This window comes from Tachysurus fulvidraco, chromosome 3 (genome assembly GCF_022655615.1).
Source record: "Tachysurus fulvidraco isolate hzauxx_2018 chromosome 3, HZAU_PFXX_2.0, whole genome shotgun sequence".
Classification (NCBI taxonomy): domain Eukaryota; kingdom Metazoa; phylum Chordata; class Actinopteri; order Siluriformes; family Bagridae; genus Tachysurus; species Tachysurus fulvidraco.
The window spans coordinates 20,863,177-20,884,386 of NC_062520.1; the positions used below are offsets into that span (position 1 = coordinate 20,863,177).

General features: G+C 38.4%; 1 protein-coding gene across 3 annotated transcripts in view; it reads left to right on the top strand.

Annotated features, from left to right (window-relative positions):
- npr1b (natriuretic peptide receptor 1b) overlaps positions 1-21,210 on the top strand; it is a 42,729-nt gene that overhangs the window by 321 nt on the left and 21,198 nt on the right. For 2 of the 3 annotated variants that reach the window (XM_047811372.1, XM_027149158.2), the window contains exons 2-6: positions 2,867-3,079; positions 4,224-5,015; positions 17,166-17,353; positions 18,290-18,403; positions 19,938-20,073. In XM_047811372.1, coding sequence (XP_047667328.1) covers positions 4,250-5,015; positions 17,166-17,353; positions 18,290-18,403; positions 19,938-20,073 — 1,204 coding nt within the window. In that variant the 5' untranslated portion in view covers positions 2,867-3,079; positions 4,224-4,249. The remainder of the gene's footprint in view (positions 1-2,866; positions 3,080-4,223; positions 5,016-17,165; positions 17,354-18,289; positions 18,404-19,937; positions 20,074-21,210) is intronic. The other variant, XM_047811371.1, reaches the window with a different exon arrangement.

Consider the following 21,210-nt stretch of genomic DNA (forward strand, 5'->3'; position numbering starts at 1 on the left):
CTCCCTGATGTTAATTGTTGACCCCGCCCACCTATCTGTTACCATGGACACTAATTACATTCATTCTCTTCCCCAGGTGTTTTGTCTTAGTCCTTGTCTGTCTCTGTTTTGTGATTGGTTCTCGTTCTCCATATATACTCTGTCTGTTCACTTCAATGTTGTTGGTCGTTTTTGGTGTTGGTGTGTGCATGTCCATGTTCCCGTTTCCTGTTTGTTCCGCGTTGCCTGCCCGTTTGTTTGTGTTTTGTTTAGTAAAAACCTCTAAACTGCATTTGGATCCTCACTCGTCTTTGTCTCACCGTGTCACATCGTGACAGTCTGGCACCACAATCAAGGTTATTTTACAAGAACAACAATCACTACATGACTCTCAGTTGGTTTCCCTTTTTTTTTAAAAAAGATTTTAAACTGTCAGATTTTGCTGTTAGCTCCTTGAATCAAAAGCTGAACCTTTTGGTACCAGCCATCATTTTAGTCTAAACTAAAAACCCAAAAACTGAATTCTGAAATAAATCTTGAATGCTACTGAAGATATGATTTTAATTACAAAGTTTAATTAGCAAGTTCAGGGTATAATTTTCTTTTTTATAGTTTTCTTTGTCTGAGACCTCATACACAAATATACAGTTATATACAGTATTATAGATTAAAAAATGAAACACTTGGTCTTGCATTTAAGAATCATTTCTGTTTAATACTTCAAATCAAATAGTTTGTATCAAATAATCAAATATTTTAAACGAGTTAATGTATGCTCATGCTTACATAAGCCTGATTTAGAAAAATGCTCTATGGTAGTAATAAACTCGCCTCCCTTCGACCTTCAGAGAGGTCTCTAGAGAGAGAGAGCTCCCATTAAGGAGGATTTTCCTGTTGGAGAACATAGCTAAACAGCACTAATTTTATATAATTTTATTCACAAAAAAATGCTGTTTACAAATGGTTAAACAGGAATACCAATGTTTGGCAAGTAACCTTTTCTCTATGTGGTCTTTCAAGACTTCACTTTGTTCAACTGAAATCATTGTGAATTTCTTGAACAAGGACATTGGCTGCTGAGTGACTAAAGTAAGGATAGAGAGGAAGATAAGGCAAATTGAAAGAGTAGGGGAGGGGTGGGCACTATTGTGTTGCATCCTGTTTTGGTAACCCTATCCATCAGTCTGTGCTACTCTCTCTGCATGGTCGACAGAACGGATCCAGTGCACATTATGAACAACCTACTTTTGATTTTTGGGTGATTTTGATTTTTGATAAATAATTTCTATTTTTTTTCCTTACTATGGCTATGGTTGGTATAAAATGTGAAGTTTTATATCTATCTATATAGAAATATATATATATATATATATAGTCATAGACTCATAGTATAAATTTCTGTTTTATTTTACCCCTTATATAGCAAAATAATAAAAAAGATATAGCTGTACATAGACATTGCAAAAAAAGGTACTAGATAATACAATGGTAAGTCAAATAAACCCTTCAATAATTTTTTTTTAAATAAGAGAGAGATTTAAAAGAGCAGTTGTGGGAGATATTGAATATCAAAATACCATTTTTACTTTGCACCTACAAATTTATTATACTATAATTGATGTAGGAGAGGAAAGGATAAGCTTATTTGTGCACAAAGATCATGTAACAGCATGAGTACACCAAATACATAAAACACTCTCTACCAAAGATCGTAACTATGCTTTTGTAAAAGTGAGCCTTGTTCAGCTACAGTAAATGAGGATGTTTACCGAGTTGTTTGTGTACCTTATGCGAAAGATATGAGCTCAGGTCAAAGCCAGTTTAAAATCCAAAGAGATTTAGAGCAGGCATCTGACACTGAGTCTATAGTATCCTTCCATTATAACTGCTCCCATGGTTTTATGGTTCAGTAGTTATTACTTTATTGATTTGTAAATGCCATGCATAGCGTCTAGCAGGGGAAGAATAGAGAAGGATGTTGATGGGAAGAATGGAACCTTCCAGGTGAATGAACAACAATATTTTGCATTTTACAGGCAGAAAGCTTGATTAAAGTGTTTAAATGTGTAATGTCTCTTAAAGGCTTACACACAATACACAACACAGGCCTGCACAATTCATACTAACACACAGGGGAGTAAAGAAAACATAATCAGGGTGGGAAATTTTAAAAATTGCAATGAGAATTCTTTTGTACCGTGCAGTGTTTAGCCGATGTGAATGATACAGAGCAGAACCATAGAAAATACTCATTTATCATTCTCTTTCACAACCTCTCTCCCTTTTCCTCTCCCTCCCTCTTGTGGAAAGAGAGAGGACATTAGAAAGAAAGATATGTGAACTTAGGTGAACACAAACACATTCTCACAGTCTTACAGTATTACTCAGGCGTCTCTTGCTCAGCCTGCTGTTCAGTCAAGATCCTCCAGCTTGTTGCAGCACCAACACTACGTATATTGCCTTATTGAAGATTCTGCCTGTCAGTTCTTTACTGCAGGTGATAAAGAGTTTTCAGTGCTGTTACTTCAATTCAGGAGCTGCAGGAATGCTGACAGCATAAGAGAGTATTTAACCCAGAACATACAGAGTCATAATTTAGATGCATATCCTTAAACTTTTTGGAGGTGTTTGTTGTGCAAACCACTAGAGTGCTTTGTTAACAATTAAATGCTCCATTTTTTGTTTTTGCTCTAGGTTACAGTACATGAATGTTACAGGTAAAACCTCACTATGGATGATTTGCTTGATTCTTTGCCCTCTTATATGTCTGGTCATTTTCCTTACAACTGAAATATGAAGCCACTCCCCCACTGTGATTCACTGATTCATCTGATCACCCACCCCCCCCCTGCTCTCTCTCACTCGTACTCACTCCCTCTTCTACCAGCTATAGTCACAGCAGCAGTGGAGAGTCATAGCCACCCCAGCTACTGCACAGAGAACAGCCTGAGATGGAGATTACCTGTTTTATTTTGGGTAATATAAACTGAAGAAATTAACCCTGGACAGGACCCACACAGCGGTAGAGCAAGCTGAAAGTTAGTAAGAAGCTGTAATGTGCTGCCTACATTCTCATCAAAGCTGCCCATGTGGGTAAGTGGTGAGTACACTGTAATTCGATTGAACTGGCTGATGGATAAATGGCTAAGATAATGGAAAATGTAGGGAAGTGCTTTAGGACATTCTTCAACACCATTACCTCAGAATATTTCCAAGTATTCCTATTTAATGATTCTTATATATGTTTGGTTTGATTGGTGATCACTTATTCCTTTGCCATGATTTCTTTGCATTGGTATGTTGTTTTTGTTTTAGAAAATTTCTACATTTACTTGTCCAGCAACTCTTTTACTCTTAATTACAGAATATTTGTTCCTGTACTGGGTTTAAACACATATGTAAATCATTTTACATGAATTACTGACTCATTGCAAAACTATATGTATCTCTCTTTATATATATATATATATATATATAAATAGATAGATAGATAGATAGATAGATAGATAGATAGATAAAAATAAATATATTCCAGTTACTTCACAAAAATGTATTCTTCACAGTAAATAAATATGTAATGAGGTAGTCAACCTGGAGTTGGGATCAGCTGTGAATGAATGATTTTGTGTTTACTTTTTTGTCATGAATAATTATTAAGGGCTCAGTTTACACATCTGTCTTGATCCAAGTGGAGTGCAGAGATGTGTAACTGTTCTCACCTCATTTTTTCACCTCAAGTGTTTGAAAAGAGTCTCTAGCCATTGATTTTTGATTGGATTTCTGGACTACCACTGTTGCCAGATTTGCTTCACAACCCTTACTAAAATTCAAAAGAAATATTCTATATTTCAAAAATCTACAGTTTTAAATGATTTACCTGATTTAACTGATAGCAGATGTAGTGTCTCTTATTGTTTACCTAATCACTTGATCAAATTGTCTATGTATAGAGGAAATTTAAATAAAGCAAGCAAAAAACATAGCAAATTCCACGTTCCATTTATTCTTATCTTATTTAAAACTTTCTTCCCATAAATAGTTGTTAAGTGAGGATTGAGACTCCTATTCAAACATAAAAAAAGACTTTTCAAATTCAAATACTTTTAGCATATTTTATGAAATTCTTCTGAGATGTAGTAATTATCCCCTCCTTGCTCTCTCTCTGTTTGTGTGTGTGTTTGTGTGTGTGTGTGTGTGTGTGTGTGTGTGTGTGTGTGTGTGTGTGTGTGTGTGTGTGTATACAGTGTTTCAGACTCTTAAGTGAGGAACCATGAGGCTTTTGTGCTGGTTAGAGGGAGGCAGACTTTCTGTAGCAGCATTGCTGCTGCTTCTGCTTTGCTGTCCTTCTGTGTCTATCTATCCCAGATCCTCTCATCCCCACAAGCCAAACAAACACATGCACAATCAGGAAAACATTACATTGGCTGTTATTCTGCCTAAGAACAATACCTCATACCCATGGGCCTGGCCACGTGTCGGACCTGCCCTACTGCGTGCAATAACACTCATCAATGCTGACTCTTCGCTGCTGCCTGGGTACAGACTGCGCCATGTCTTTAATAACAGTGAGAATGCCGAGGGTATTTGCTCTGAGTCTGTTGCTCCACTAATGGCTGTTGATCTGAAGTTCACTTATGAGCCATGGGCTTTCATTGGCCCAGGCTGCGACTACACAGCCTCTCCTGTGGGCCTCTTCACCACACACTGGGGTCTACCCATGATCACAGCAGGGGCACCAGCAATAGGCTTCTTCCTCCGTGCCGGGGTCTACACCTCCATTACTAACACAGGCCCTACTCACAAAAAGTTGGGTGAGTTTGGCCTTCATTTGTGTAAGCAATTTGGCTGGATTCAGCATGTCCTATTGATGTTTGAAGACAGCAAAATGGGTGAGCGTAAGTGCTATTTTGCCATTGAGGGGCTTTACATGGAGTTGCATGATGCCAACATCACCACAGAGGACCTTGTGTTTGAGGAGGACAGAGGGCCCATCAACTACTCTGAACATCTGCATAGGATAAAAGAAGAGGGCAGAGGTGAGTGGCTCAATTTTTTGTCTTCTGTAGCAGCAGATGTACTCTCTTGTTAACTTCTTAATGTCTACACAGTTCATTGCGAATGGCATGTTGTACATATATTAACTATTAACCTGGTACCTGGATGGATTCATATTTAGTCAATCAATGTGACAAAACCGAAATGTATTTGTTCTTCCAATATTTACCTAAATATTTTTATTTGTTTTGTCCATCGTATTTCTTTAGAAGAATATTTATGTCCTAGTCCTATATCTGTCATATCATATCCGTAATAGTCTTCTGTACTTTTATAAAAAATAAAATGGGCACAAATGGTCATAGAAAACATTGAACAATGCACATATCCTTTAAGTATATGTAACAGTTGTTTATGTTAATGAGTGCAATCTCAGTTTTTTTTATGTGCTGGGACCTCCAGTTTCCTCCAAAAATGGCAGTAGGTGGATTGACTAAATTAAATTGCCCCTAGACGTGAATGTGGGTGTACCCAAGTCATTGTGTGTTACACTAAGGTCCACCACAACCTTAAGCTAAATAAAGTGTTTACTGAACCTTGTCATTCATTCATTAGCACATGATCCAGTAACTACAAAGAACTGTTCAGTAACTATAATGAAAATAAAAGTGAAATGTATTTAATTACAAGAATACATAGTATTTAAAGACTGCTTCAGTAAAAGACTAAAGGTCTTGTGAATCTTTTTTAAAGACCTTTTCAAAGAAACTTATATTTCTTAATTAAAAAATAATACCCTTATCTTTTTTTGTCATAATTATAAATATTGTATTCTGTAATACAGAACGAGTAGCACAGAACACCTCTCAGCATATTCTGTAAGGATGCCAGATCCACAAGGTCATGCCTATATGAGGAGACAAAATAGAGCACAATAGACCACACACTCAAAGAACAAACAGAAACAAAACAACAGTAGCCCCATCCTGTATTTTTAAGCACAGTCACTACAGTAGTAACCAGCAGGTTTTCAGTCAGAGAAAGCGGTCAAATGTATGTCCATAAAATGGTGGAATCCTGGAATTATTGAAATTAATTCTCGTAATTCTTGGAATTAAAACCTGCTGAGAATGAAAGAAGACTGCTATTTTTCCCCTTTATTTATTTGAAAGGGACAATGCACATCAATCAACATTTTTTGTTTACACTCAAAATGTAAATGTGCCAGAATTAGCTGAAGAGCTATTTTTCATCTGCAGTCCCTTGGCAGGTCAACACAGTATCATAGTACAAAAATTAAATACATGAAAAACACAAAACAGATTAAAACACTAGATAGATAATAATAAATACAATACAAAAATGGGCAGTACCAAAAATAAAATAAGTTAACTATTGATGATTTCAATTTTGAGTGTTTTTAATCCATTTCTTGAGTTTAAATGATGAATAGCTGGTGCTCTTTCTGAGTTCAGTAGGGAGACAATTCCAATAATTTGAGGCCCGTACTGAAAAGACTGTTTGACCAAACTTACTTCACCTATACTGTATAACACAGTCTCCCCTGGTAGCTGCCCTGTTTGCTATATCACTGTTATTCCTCAGTTTTATAAATTCACGCAGTGGTGGGGGTGCAAGCCCATGTAAAATTTAAAAAATGAGACAGGCATCTTGATAATGTAAGAAATTGTTAAAATTGAATAAGTTGTATTTGGTAATAATTTTACAGTGGTGATGACTGATAGGTTTTTGATCTAATATTTTTAAGGTTTGCTTATAAAGGGTCTCAATTGGTTTTAGAGTTGTCATATTTGCTTGGGACCAGCTTGTGAAACAGTATGATATGTGAGAAAAAATCATGGCATGCATAAATAATTTAACTAAATAAGTGATTATATAATGTGAATAATAAATAAGTGAATATTGCTGAGAATGAATGAATGAATGAATTAAAATTAGGTGTTCGGTTTTGAATCAGTGGACTCTTTCGAATGCTTTAAATGATATCACTCTTCCATTTATTCACAATTATATAATGAAAGTTTTTTTTTTTTACATTTTGTATATTTAAACATTACAATTTATACATTAAATATTCTTTCAAAATGTTGAACATTTAAACATAATGCACATCAGTGAAACCAACCATTAAGTATTTCTCAATACAGTACTGTATTTACAATAAGAAGAGGGTGCTATTTAAGGCCATCATGAGAAGACCCTGCCCTGCTCCAGATGGTACCAAAACTCCAAAAATGTACAGTCATGCATAAAAACCTTTAAAAACAGAACCTTAACTACCCTCACAGCCCATTTCTGTTTCACTCCTTTTGTTTTTTTTATCACTTTGTTAGCTATAGTCAAAACTGCCTAAGCTAGCAATCTTTTAACAATTGCAGGGGACTTAGCTTAAAAAGCCTTGTCATCCTAGTGAACCAGAGTTAATGTGTCCAATGATAGAGACTTAAGCACTTTTGTAAGCCGCTCTGGATAATGGCGTCTGCCAAATGATGTAAATGTAAATGTAAATGTAACTGCTCACATATGTGAACTGTAGATGGTGTATTAGATTTATAACCAAACAATAGGATTTTTAATGATGACTTTGTAACTTTTATTCAGCTCCCAAAAGAATATAAAAATATCCACTCAACCTTTATGATGAGAGGTCACCGTATAAGGAAGTACAGCACATTGTATCAGATCCATCGGCATTTCCTGTGAAAACAGACTTTGTCATTTGCCAAATTTATTCCTTTTTCATGAACATTTACTTTATGCTGTGAGGACAGAGGTCTACATTTAATACAGCTGTATGCATTTTAAAATAATTCTATAGTTTAGCGAATTACCACCTTGAAATTTACCACAGGCAAATAATGAACCTGCCATAATAAACAAAGAAAAAAAAAACAAAGAAACAAACACATATTTAGTTCATTATTTTATACACTATTTTACAAAATGTGATGTACTCTATAAAACATACAAGCAGTGCAAAAGAAATTTATGTGCATGTTTACATGGGGTTTATACTAATTAATGGAGACATCTGATTATCTTCGAATGAATTCATATGGAATAATAAGGTCTTAAAATATGTTGTGATAGCCACAAAAAGTGCTTCTATGCAACCTAGTACAAACAGTTTGAGACAAAATACAGTCTAAACAGACAATACAAAACAATACACTACAGGACAAATACAAAAAGTAGTGCTGAATAGTGGAAATATATAGGAATCTAAACAAGAGGTTCCTTTTTAAACTACACTTAATGTACACTTATGTAATAGCAGACATTTGTTGATGTATTGAGTTGTGGTGTGCAAAGTACCAATTGACTGAATGTGCAAAACAGCACGTGCAAAGATAGCAAAAAACAGTGTGAAAACAGCAAATAAACAGATCAGTGCAATCCCCACAGTTGTGTGTGTGTGTGTGTGTGTGTGTGTGTGTGTGTGTGTGTGTGTGTGTGTGTGTGTGTGTGTGTGTGTGTGTGTGTGTGTGTGTGTGTGTGTGTGTGTGTGTGTGTGTGTGTGTATGTGGATTGGTGGAGGTAGCTTTGCTTGCCTCAGCCGTCATAAAAAATAGAGATGAATGTAGAGGGCTGTCTTGGTGATGGACCTGGTGACCAGGTGAAGTTCTCTGCCAGATGAACACCAAGAAATGTGGTGCTCTTGGTAATCTCTACAAATTATCTGTTGATGTTCAGGCGAGAGTGGTTGCTCTGTGCTCTCCTGAAGTCAACAACCAACTCTTACTGTAGTTTGTCAACGTTCATAGACAGGTTGTTGACTCTACACCAGGCAGTTAGCTGTTGCACCTCCTCTCTGTAGGCTGACTCATAGATTTGTTGATAAGACGCACCACTACACTGTACACACTATTGTAACAATAGTAGAAAATGGTCTTATCACTGAATGTATTCAGATGAAATGCTAATCAGATGAAATTTGTTAAAAGAGCTGTCTTTACTGTATGAAACTACAGTAGGTTGCGAAACAGTTACTTCCCTCAGTAAAAATGTCAGGAATGGATTTTCTCCTTGCACTTAGTGCCTGAATCAGCTAACTTTTAAGTAATGATAAAGATTTATATTCCATTCTTTCAGAGGATTAGTGTTTCAGGCAGCAGGTCAATCAGTCATGCTTGAAGCATGTAATGAGCACTTAATTCTCATTTAGGCTTAGCTACAGCTTGTCAGTGTAGTAGTCTAGATGTGAAATTATAGTTTACATGCATATAATTTAAACATCTCACAATCAACAATATAACCTTCAATTTCAAGTGACGATAAATACTCATCCACTTATCGTGTGGGGAACTTTACTCCATTTTAAAGTTCTACCGAATTAGCTTTTAATTGCAATACTGCACAACACAAGTCTTGGACTAATAACTCTCTGACTCTACGATTTTGATCTTGATTTGGTTTTCTTGGGAATCATGCCATTGCAGATGACACTCTCTTTCTATGTAGTTTCAGTACCTGCCATCACCATGGTTTTAAAAGGGAGGAGCACCCATGCTGAACTAAACTGGCCACAGCACTATGCTAAGCGTTCCACTGCGTGATGCTTACAGATGTCCAATCCATCTGGCCTTAGTTAAAAATTAAGCTGGACTTGTGAAAACCATGGAGACAGAAAGGAGAACAATAGACATTGCTCTAATTAACAGTGAAGAAGGGGGATGATTTGCATGAATAGCCATGCACATTACGCATATATGTCCCTGCTAGAGTTGGAATGTGCTGATGAGAGCAAATCTGCTGAACTGCCTATACTGGACAAAACAGGTGGTGAAACAGTTACTGCCCTAATATATCATGATTTAGATTGCTCCCTCCTCTTAGTGCTTAAATAAGCAAATTGTTTCTTCATGACCATTCTCTACTGAGCTGCTGGACAGAAAATGTGTCAGTTATGCCTGAATTTCATTCCTCTTGTTTAGCAGATCAGTTGAGACAAGTTCAAGGAATCCCCTTCAAGCTCGTTCAGTCCAAGCTGGAAATTTCGACCATTTCAGTTTCTGTTGGGTTTGGCATGAGAATTTTCTTCAAAAGATAAAAAAATTGTGTTTTAAGTAACAGAATTACAAGAATTAATAGTTTTTATATCAAAGGTTCTTGAATGCTTGATATGCAATAAAAACTGCAGACCCTAATACCTACTCTCAAAGTGCATACCTGCATTTAAGCTCAAGTCAACGCATTTGGTGTTAATAACTGAAAGAAGTGCTAAGGTCTTTTTGGGTTTAACTGAAATGTAAAATAACACTTTATACAGAGATAACAGTCATGTGCATAACTATTACAGTGTTATTTATACAATCTGGCCACTGCCTTGTCGTATCAGAAACTAAAATAACTGGACAGTGACAAAATAGAAATCAAGACAGTCTACACACTGCACCTAAGCTACAAGTGAGCAAGTGATTTGCTAATGTGAGTGTGAAAATAGCATCAGACTGTTCAGACTCTGGAACACTTGTTAGTGGAGAAGTGCGCAAAACGGTGCAGGTGTGCATGGTGGAGTTTGAGAGTATGAGAATAATATATATAAAAATGTATTTAAAAAAATCAGTCAGCAGGAAGATGCAGATGAAAAGTGTGTTTTTGAGGAATGTGTGGGTTCATCCACATTGCTGTTGGCTTGTCTGTGATGAATTCTGATGATCATCTTAGTCCTCACTTTCTACTCCCTCCAAACTTTGTGGTCCGAGATGGTACAATTCCCAAAATAGGCAGTGGTGCGGCTGCTCAGGATGCTACAATAGTCTATCTGTATAACATGGTCAGGATGGGGGGTGGGAGATGGGCTTTAGTCAGCCATCACAGAAAGCAGAGGCACTGCTGGGCTTTCTTGGTGATAGACCTTGTATTGCGTGACTATGTGAGATTCTTTGCCAGGTGGTTTGGTAGTAGTAGTAGTAGTAGTAGTAGTAGTAGTAGTAGTAGTAGTAGTAGAAGTAATAATAGTAGTAGTATTGATATAAGCTTAAGATGTGTCTGGCATTTGCTTCTTTATGTAATGTTTTTATTATTTGCTTCTTGTTGAAAGCTTTAAGAAGCACACTTAGCTTGCTGTGTGCTGTTTCGTTTTGGTTTGTAAGAGCTTTAGTACACTAATTGACTCAGTTTCCAGGAAATCTTTTATAGATTACTGCATTTAGAAGAAAGGGGTTGAACATTGCTTTGCTATTACTCATTTGCTTTTTATTAAGTATAAAATGGACATGTAGGTCTAATGAGTCTGTTTGTATTTTCATTTTGCCAGCTGTCAGTGTTTTTGTGTGAGACAGTGTGTGAGACAGAGAGAGAATTCTCATTCATTCATTATTCTTAAAAAAAAGTCAGTCATTTTTATTGTTTGCTGCTAACTGCTTTATATATGGTTGTGTCTATGGTCTTGAATCAACTGTTTCAGTTGTGGTGCTGTTGTGGTGCTGAGCAAACATTTCGAGATAATGGTGCAGCTCACTTGAAAGTTTATGCTTTCTTTCTTTCTTTCTTTCTTTGAAAGAAAAACAGGCAATAATCTAGGAGCAGTTTAGATCTCTGAATAATATCACAAATATTAGAGGTCAGGAATCATTTTTGCGCTGTTCAAATCTAAACATTTTATCCATACACATAATTTATGCACAAGGGGATATTTGGTCTTCTGCTTTCATATTCTGTGTATAAGTAGTGCATGTTAATAGAACAACAATACAGCCTGAAATAAATGACAAGCTAATCATCAGAAGCGATTTTTTCTTTCACGCACAAAATCATATTACTCTTGGGCATGCACACATTCATGCAGACACACAGATTCAAACATAATATTGTTAAGCTAACATATTTTTCTTGCTCTTTGCTGAGGTAATCTCATTAGTTTATTGAACAGTCAGGGGAGTGCTAGGAAATTGGGCCAAATAGATACCATCTAAAATGCATATAAAATGTTTAAGCACTCCTGTTGGAAAAAATTAAACCAAGATAAATCATGTCAGAACTTTTCACCCTCAATATGAAATTACAACATGTATAAAAAGTAAATAACAATCCAAAACATTTTAGGGAAAAATAGGAAAAATAAAAAATTACAATAACCTTTATGCATAGGTGTGCAAACCCTTCTATTATTGTGGTGTGGCCGTGTTTTAAACCAATCACTTTCAATTTACTGATGTTATGAATGAAGCACCTGCCTCGTCTCCTGACCGCCACCAGAGGGAACCTTCGCCCGAGTTCTAGCAGCTTCCGCACTACATCTCCCACAAACCCCTGCTCCTGTCATGATTACACCACCACCTGCTTTCAATCACCTGCTTCCTATAAAGCATGAACTTGAACTCCCTTTCAATGCGAAGTCTCAATTTGCCGCTGCTATCTGTCTGAGCATTTGTCTTCCTGTGTAATCCTGGTTTTAGACTCTGTTTTGACTTTGCTCTGTTCTATGATTGTCGGCCACCTGCCCCAACCTCCTGTCTGTATTACCGTTTCTGATTTTTGCCTCACCTTCGACACTGTGTTTGTTGATTCTGACCTAAGCCTGTTGTACCTTGAGCTTGGATTAAAAAGCGTGCAAATGGATCCTCCGTCTCACGACCTGTCATTACAGAAGACATCATACGATCCAGCCGCTGCATTACAGCTCACAACGGAGCTCTTCTCCCAGGTTCAGCCAGTCAGCGACCACTCCCGACAGCTGGCTCATCTCGCATCGCTCACAGGTGAACTTGTCACAGCCCTGCAAAGCATGCAGAGTATCTCCACAACCCCCAGCATGATCCCCGCGACCGCTAACCCACGTCTCTCCTTCCCGGAGAAATTCGATGGAGAACCGGCGAGATGCAGTGTTCGCTGTTTGTGACACAACAATCATCTCTCTATCCCATGGACGCCAGCCGTATAGCAATGGTCTGCACCCTTCTTACTGGAAAGGCGCTAGAGTGGGCCACCGCCGTATGGAGAGAGGACGGATCAGCGTTTCCCTCCTTCAACCACTTCCTCACCCAGTTCCGCAGCGTATTTGATCACGTTGCTGGAGAAGAGAGTGCAGAGGAGCACCTCCTGAATATTTCCCAGGGGAGCCGCAGCGCAGAATATGTATTAATGTTACGCACCCTCGCAGCTCAGGCAGGTTGAGAGGAGAGACCCCTCAAGCTCCTCTATCGTAAAGGTCTGAACCATAAACTGCAAGCAGAAGGGTGAAATCTATCTGACTTTCTGGAACTGTCTATCCGACTCGACAACCTGATCCGAGCCCGGTGATCACCCACACACTCCCCGTCTTCTAAAGAGGCTGGGCCCATGCACCATGCTCACGCTCATCTCACTCCCGAGGAGAGAACACGTCGCATACATCACCGACTCTGTTTATACTATGGTGCGCCCGGGCATCGTCTACCATCCTGTCCCGTCAGACCACACAACGAGCAGAGTACGTTAGGGAGTGTGGCCAGTTTAACTCAGACTTGCGCCCGGTTCGCCATGCGCCTAAACATACCTGGCGGAAATATTGAAATGAGGCTCTCATTGATTCCGGCGCCACTGGAAATTTCATTTCGGAGGAGTGTGTCAGAGCAAACGCTATTCCACTAACGGAGTGTGTTGTGCACCTCACCTCAGAGGTTACTCTGCACCTCAGCTCTGGAACTCACTTCCATCTGAGCTCCGTAATATTGATTCTCTTTCATCATTTAAATCTCAGCTTAAAACTCATCTGTTTAGTTTAGCATATTCTAGATCATGATTTGTAATGTTGGTCCAATTTTTTTTTGTGTAGTATCAATGTAAGTATTGTATAACTATATTTTTTGTTGTTTTTCTTCTTCTTTTGTACGGTGACCTTGAGTGTTAGAAAGGCGCCTTTAAATAAAATGTATTATTATTATTATTATTATTATTGTCCCCGCAGCCGTAGAAGCAATAGAAGGTCGACCACTCGGAAAGAGACGGATATGATTCGTTACCGAAGAGATCGAGCTAATGGTGGGTCCCTTTCACAGCGAGACTATCCGGTTCCATGTCATTACCTCTACTCGTCATTCTCTGATCCTGTGGTTTCCCTGGCTAAAGCTCCACACACCTTTCAATTCCTGGAGAGAACCACAGATTATAGCCTGGGATGAGACCTGCTCTCCACATAACCGACCCTCCGAGGCTCTACTTCTGCTATACTCCGTGACCATCGTGCCGCCCACTCCTGTCAGCCATGACTTCCTGGCTGAAAATCACGACCTCGTAGAGGCATTTAGCAAGGTCAAGGCCACCAAGCTACCTCCTCACCGTCCCGGTGATTGCAGCATCGAGCTTCTACCCAACACCACGACACTGAAATGCATATATCGAGTAGGAACTAAAAAAGGGGTTTATTCGGCATTCAGTATTACTGGCATCGTCCGGCTTCCGGGTTGTAAAGAAGAAAGACGTTTGGCTCCGCCCCTGCATAGACTATTGAGCTCTGAACCAGATTACTGTGAAATTTGCTACCCACTCCCCCTGGTGCCCTCAGCCCTGGAACAGCTGTGCAAAGCCAGGTTCTTCACCAAATTGGATTTACGCAGCGCTTATAACCTGATCCGCATCAGAGAGGGGGACGAATGGAAGGACCACCTTCTCCACACAGTCCGGCCATTATGAATATTTGGTCATGCCGTTCGGCCTTGCCAACAGTCCGTCTGTGTTCCAGTCGTTTATCAATAATGTGTTCCGAGACATGCTGGATCGATGGGTAATCGTGTACATTGACAATATATTGATATATTCTGAAACCATGGAGGCTCACGTCCAGCACGTACAAGCAGTGCTGAAGAGACTAATTCAACATCAGCTCTATGCTAAAGCAGAGAAATGTGAACTACACAGAACTTCTACATCATTCCTGGGCTATGTCATTTCCGCCGGTGGGGTCGCCATGGACGAGTCCAAGGTAGAGGCAGTGTTAAAGTGGCCCCAACTCCAGACTGTCAGTTACAACTCTTCCTTTTCCTTCACGAATTTCTATCATCAATTCATTCATGGGTTCAGCACGGTCGCGGCGCCACTCACGTCACTGACAAAGAAAGCATCGCCCCATTTATCGTGGTCACCTGAAGTGATCAGCACCTTTCATCTGCTGAAGGAGCGCTTCACAACAGCTCCCATCCTGCACCACCCTGACCCGGCTCGACCGTTTGTGGTCGAGGTGGACACCTCCAGTACAGGCATCAGAGTGTTTTTTTCTCAACGACAAGGTCCGGCTAACAAGTTGTTTCCGTGTGCCTACCTCTCGAAGAAACTATTGACTACTGAACGCAATTATGACGTGGGGGACTGTGAGCTACTGGCCATGAAGGCAGCCTTTGAGGAGTGGTTAGAGGGCGCTCAGCAGCCGTTCAGTTATCACAGACCATAAAAACCTCGAGTAGCTACGCTCGGCCAAGCGGATGAATCCACGTCAAGCACGATGGGCCATGTTTTTCACACGGTTTCGCTTCACAGTAACCTACAGACCCGATTCAAGGAATATCAAATCCAACGCACTTTCCCGTCTGAGCAATGAACCTGACCAGCCCTCTCAGACAGAGCCCATCATTCCCGAGGCTCAAATTATCGCTCCCATCCAATGGAACATCATTACCCAGATTTCTCAGGCCAATACGCTGTCTCCACCTCCGAGCGACTGTCCCGCTTAAAACATCTACGTGCCCGAGAACTTACGCACTACCCTGCTACAACTGTTACACACTTCACCCAGCTCCGGTTATCCCAGCATCTCGGCCACAATCCGTCTGGTGCAGAACACTTTCTGGTGGCCCTCTCTGTCCAAAGACACCCGAGAGTTCGTGAAAAGGTGTACCGTTTGCAACACGTCCAAATCTTCACATCAGCTCCCGGCCGGCTTGCTGCAACCACTACCTATCCTTCAGCACCCCTGGTCCCATATTGCCATCGATTTCATCACTGATCTACCCAAGTCCGATAACTGCACAGTCATCCTCACAGTCATGGACCGGTTCTCCAAAGCGTGCCGCCTGATGGATCTACCCAAGCTACCCATGGCATTTGAGACAGCAGAGACCTTGTGCAGTTCATTTCTGATTTTTGCCTCACCTTCGAATGGATCAAATGGAGCATGGTGCAAATGGATCCTCTGTCTTGCGACCTGTCATTACAACTGATAATCTGTAGCTGTTTTCAATGAAATTATCCTTAGTAGCCTTAACTTTGTAGCTTTTTCAATAGGGTTATCTTTTTAGTTATCTTCTGAAGCTCTGATCTACAATGAGCTTTCAAATCATACATGGTGTTTCAAATGTTACAATAGTTATCCATGCAAGTTATCAGTCAGGAGAGAGAGGTTTAAATAATTCTAAACATTAGGTGTAACATGGAACACTGTAAAAGCCGTCATCAACAAATGCAGAAAATGGGGCAACACAATCAGCTCACAAAGAACAGGATTCCTCCAAAATATATTTTTTAACAGGGCTGCTTGCAAGAGACCTACAGCAAGGTTTGAGGAGCTGCAGCAATATCAGACAAGTGTAAATGCTGTAAGCAAGTACTAATTACACTCTGCATGTGACAACAATCTCTCATTTTCTTTACATGTCTGGGCTTTAGGGTAGGGTGGCTAGCCGGAAACCCTTTCTCACAAAAACATCTCAAGTAAATCACCCCAAATCATGTGACAAAATCTGATGTAGGCTAATGGGACCAATTCCAAAATGTATAATTATAAACTCCAAAAGGTTTGTTTGTTTAAAAAAAAGCACATCACTAACACACCCTATATATGGTTTAGGGCAACTTCTCTTTCACCAGAACTGGCGCTTTAATCAAGCTGGAGGGATTTATGTCAAGCTACAACTACCATTAAATTTTAGTGTAAATCCTTCAAGTGTCTGCTAGTAATATGATGATGATGAAGAGGACTTTCATCTTTTTGTCAGATAAAACCCCAAAGCCTATATTCAGATTGAGAACAGGATTGCTCAACTAAGGGAAAATCAAATTTATTGTAAGATTAAACCAGAGCCCAGACCTGTATCCAAATAAAAATGTGTGCAGTGACCCGAAGTAGGCTGTCCATTGGAGATGCCCTTACAATCTGATGGACTTAGAGCTTTTTTGGAAAGATTGGGAATATGTTATAAATCCATAATTACTGACAATATTTTGTGTTTAATAATCTGTATTTTATCCATTTGTAGTGGTGTTTGTATGCTGTACTCCGGATATCTTTCGGCAACTAATGGTGAACTTTCGTAAGGCAAATCTTCCTCAAGAGGAATTTGCCTTCATTTACATTGATGTTTTTGGAAGGACTGTGGCATCACGACCTGCCCGACCTTGGGCCAGAGGAGACGCTGATGATGACATTGCAAGAGAAGCATACCAAGTAAGCTTGAGCTAAAACTTATTTTCAAATTAACAGGTGACAAAGAGAGGGCAAAGATAGATTAAGATCAGAGATCAGTAAAAGATCTTTTACAAACCAAATGTGTTTTGTGTGTGTGTGTGTGTTTGTGTGCATGCGTGCATGTTTGTGTGTGAGCATGTGTATTCAGGCTTTCCAGCAATCCTGAATATACACACACACTGTAGTATGCTGATTTCCTCCATAAAACTCAATGTAAAAAGCCTGAAAATACACAGTGCACAAAAAAACAATGCATAAAAGCCAATGTTGTTAGTAATCTTTGATATATCCAAGACTGTGATAAAAGTAAAAAGAAAAATCCAGTTCTATATATATATATATATATACATATATATATGTATATATATATATATATATATATATATATATATATATATATATATATATATATATATATAAATTAATGTGATTAAAACTAACAGATTTATGCAAAGTCAAGCTTTTATTGTAATTTCAGCCATATATACAGTAGATATGCAGTACACAGTGAAATGAGACAACATTTCTCATTTCTCAAAGAAAATTGAATGTCATTTAATGGCTGTAAAAATTGAATACATAAAATTATAGACTTGGTAAAAAATTTAAAATCTTCTTTCCGAAGTACATGTTATTCATTCTTCTAGCTGAAACACAGAAAGCTATGGCCATAAAATATGGAAAACTATGCACGACTGGGCGAAAATGTCTCGAGAATAAGTATTAATATACTGTAGCATGCATTCCCCTCCTGTTCATACTTCTGCTGAATTCCTGCCACCAAATTGTTTACAATAGATGTTTTGAGGATGAAAATATTTTGGAAAAAAAAAAACTTTTTCAAAATCACAAACTTAACCAAACATTCTTACATGTGACAGTGTTTTATCGGGGTCTCTAATGTTTCTTTTTCAGAGTGTGAAAATCCTTACGTACAGAGAGCCACAGAATCCAGAGTATAAAGACTTTGTCACTGATCTGAAAGCAAATGCAAAGAAGTTGTTCAACTTTACAGTGGAGGACTCTCTGGTAGGTTATGTCAGCTAGGATATGATAGAATTTGTGTCTTTTGTCTGTGTGGATTTCCTACACATTCTCTGGTTTCCTCCCATCTCTCAAAAGCATGCCAGTATGTGGACTGGCTATAGTAACTTGCCTCTATCTATGAATGAGTTTGTGATTGTGTGTGTATGGTTCCTTTTAATATACTAGTGTCCCATCCCAGATGAATTCAAATTCAGATTTATTTGTATAGCGCTTTTTACAATTGACATCGTCTCAAAGCAGTTTTACAGAATATTAAAATGAAACAAAAAGTTAATATAAAGAATAATATAATAAAAAAAATAAGATTAATATTAGATATATTGAAATGTGTTTGTATTTACCTTAAATGAGCATGCCTGAGGTGACTGTGGCAAGGAACAACTTGCTCAGATGGTAAAGGAAGAAACCCTGAGAGGAACCAGACTCAAAGGGGAACCCATCCTCATTTGGGTGACAGTAGAGGGTGTGATTACAAATATTCAGTCAGACAAATGTTGTACTGATGAGGAGGGTGTTTCCCTCAAAGTCCACATGTACTTGGCATCTCCTCTTAGTATGTCCGAATATTTCAAGAAGCAGAGTCCAACTGGAGCTGGAAAATCTCTAGATTTCTTAGGATCCTCACATGGTTGGCCTCTTCTCAGTTAAGGTCCAAAATCTTTGACACATTATTCCTGCTGCGCGTCACTGTGTTCCCAGTGTAAACTCAGGATCTTTCATAACCCTGACTAGGAACTTATAGTGAGCAAATGAGAGTGAGGGTAATCAAGCATGACTCATCATGCTGACAAATATGAGAATGTCTGTGACATTTGAAATGACTTATAATTCTATTTATTATGTATGTATGAGACTAAGTGCTAATGGTTTTATTCATTTTCTCTTAAAAGTGCAAGGACATGCAGAACAGCTGAGCATATCTTTATATGTATGCTTAAATATTCAATCAATATACCCTACTTTTTGCAGATCAATATCAACCATCTCTGCTTTTGTGTTATGAATATGTAATTTCCCCATGCACTGAAAGTTTAACCTTTAGCCCTGTGCTAACAGAGTTTGACCTGTTCTTTCATTCTTTTTTTACTTACAGTAGTTTCCACCTTTTTTCCATCATTAACAGCTGTAAAGAGAAGAGTTTATATTTTGCTTTTTTTATTTGTGTTAAATTATTTTTGGATGATTGATGGATAGAGTAGACAGCAAGAAAAAGACATAAAAAATAGACATTTTAAAAACAAAGGGGGATTATGTAAACTGGCAATTTCATGCACAAATTAATGAACGATTAAAAAAAAGCTTGCAGAAATCTGTTCCATCCAGTTTCCTTGACTTTAATAATCAAAATTTTGATCACAATCTTGTCTCAGTATATATTTACAGTATATTGACATAATTAAAATGTTTTTTAAAATCATCATTTGACACATATCTTTATGATATAATGAGAACAATGCCTATTTGATATTTTTTACATTTGATTTGAGATGACATTGAAGTATACATTTTTTTGTAGATGAACATAATACCTGGAGGCTTCTATGATGGTCTAATGCTGTATGCTCATGCACTGAATGAGAGTTTAGCAGAGAGTCAAGGCCAACTGTCAAGAGAAAGCATCACCAAAAAAATGTGGAACCGTACATACTATGGTAAGCCACTCCATGATAACTGCAGGATTCCTGTTGAAATCTGTTCACTCACAAAATTCACAGGGTCAGTTCTAACTTTAGTCAACAATTAGCTTAGATTTGATAGTGTTTGTGAAGTGTTTGTTTCTCATTTACAGTTGTAAAAAAGACTAAGTAGTAGAAAAGAAATAAATAATAGTAATAGGTTGTGGTATTCACACAGCCTTCTGATCTGTGTTGATCCGGGTATCACTTATTTTGTTATTCTGAATGTATAATTATGGTTTTCAGGTTTATGCATTTGTATAGAAATGCATATGATCTTACTTTATTTTTTGCTTTCTTCAAGTAGTATTTAAAAACTTTGACTTTGTCTTGAGCTTAAAAATAAAACATACACTGGTCAAAAGATTAAAGGAGCACGTAATCATAACAGAATAACACCAAATCAATTAAACTTCAGGGATATCAATCAAGTGATTTTAAATTAGTTTTACCTGCCTTGAAAGAGACAACAGGTGCAATTGAGAGGCATCAGCAAGACAAAAATGGAATGGTTTTGCAGAATTGCTCTCTCCATATCCTTTCTGACTGATTTTTGTCATTGTCACTACTTATAGCATGAGGAAGTACCTACAACCCTATCAGGTTGCACAGTAGTCCAGCTCTTCGAAGCTCTCGCATCCAAATATGGTTTCGCCAGGCATAGTTTCAGCAGGAGCATTGGACAGGGCTGTAGAAAGCAACAACCTAGGATCAGTGTCTGCCCCTTCATGCATGTTGAAACAGGACCTACAAAATGACCTGGTGCTTGGCTAGCCCAGACTCATGTGGCATTGTCATTGAATGGCCCTCCTATTCCTGAATTCAAATGAGAATTTATGTATTGGAGCTCCCAGTAACACAGTTTGTCTAGGAGCTCACTGATGCCCTGATCCAGGTCTGGAAGGTGACCCCACAGGGCCCCATTTGCTATCTCATAAGGAGCATGAAATTCATAAGGAGCATGAAAGTTGGATAAGAAAGTAATTTCAATTTTGATCTTTGATTTTTGTTGTGATTTTAAATGCAGCCTTCAATGGATGGTTGATTTTTGTTTTCCATTGACCATTGCCACATGCAACATCAGTTTCTTCTCAGTAAATTACATAACGTATA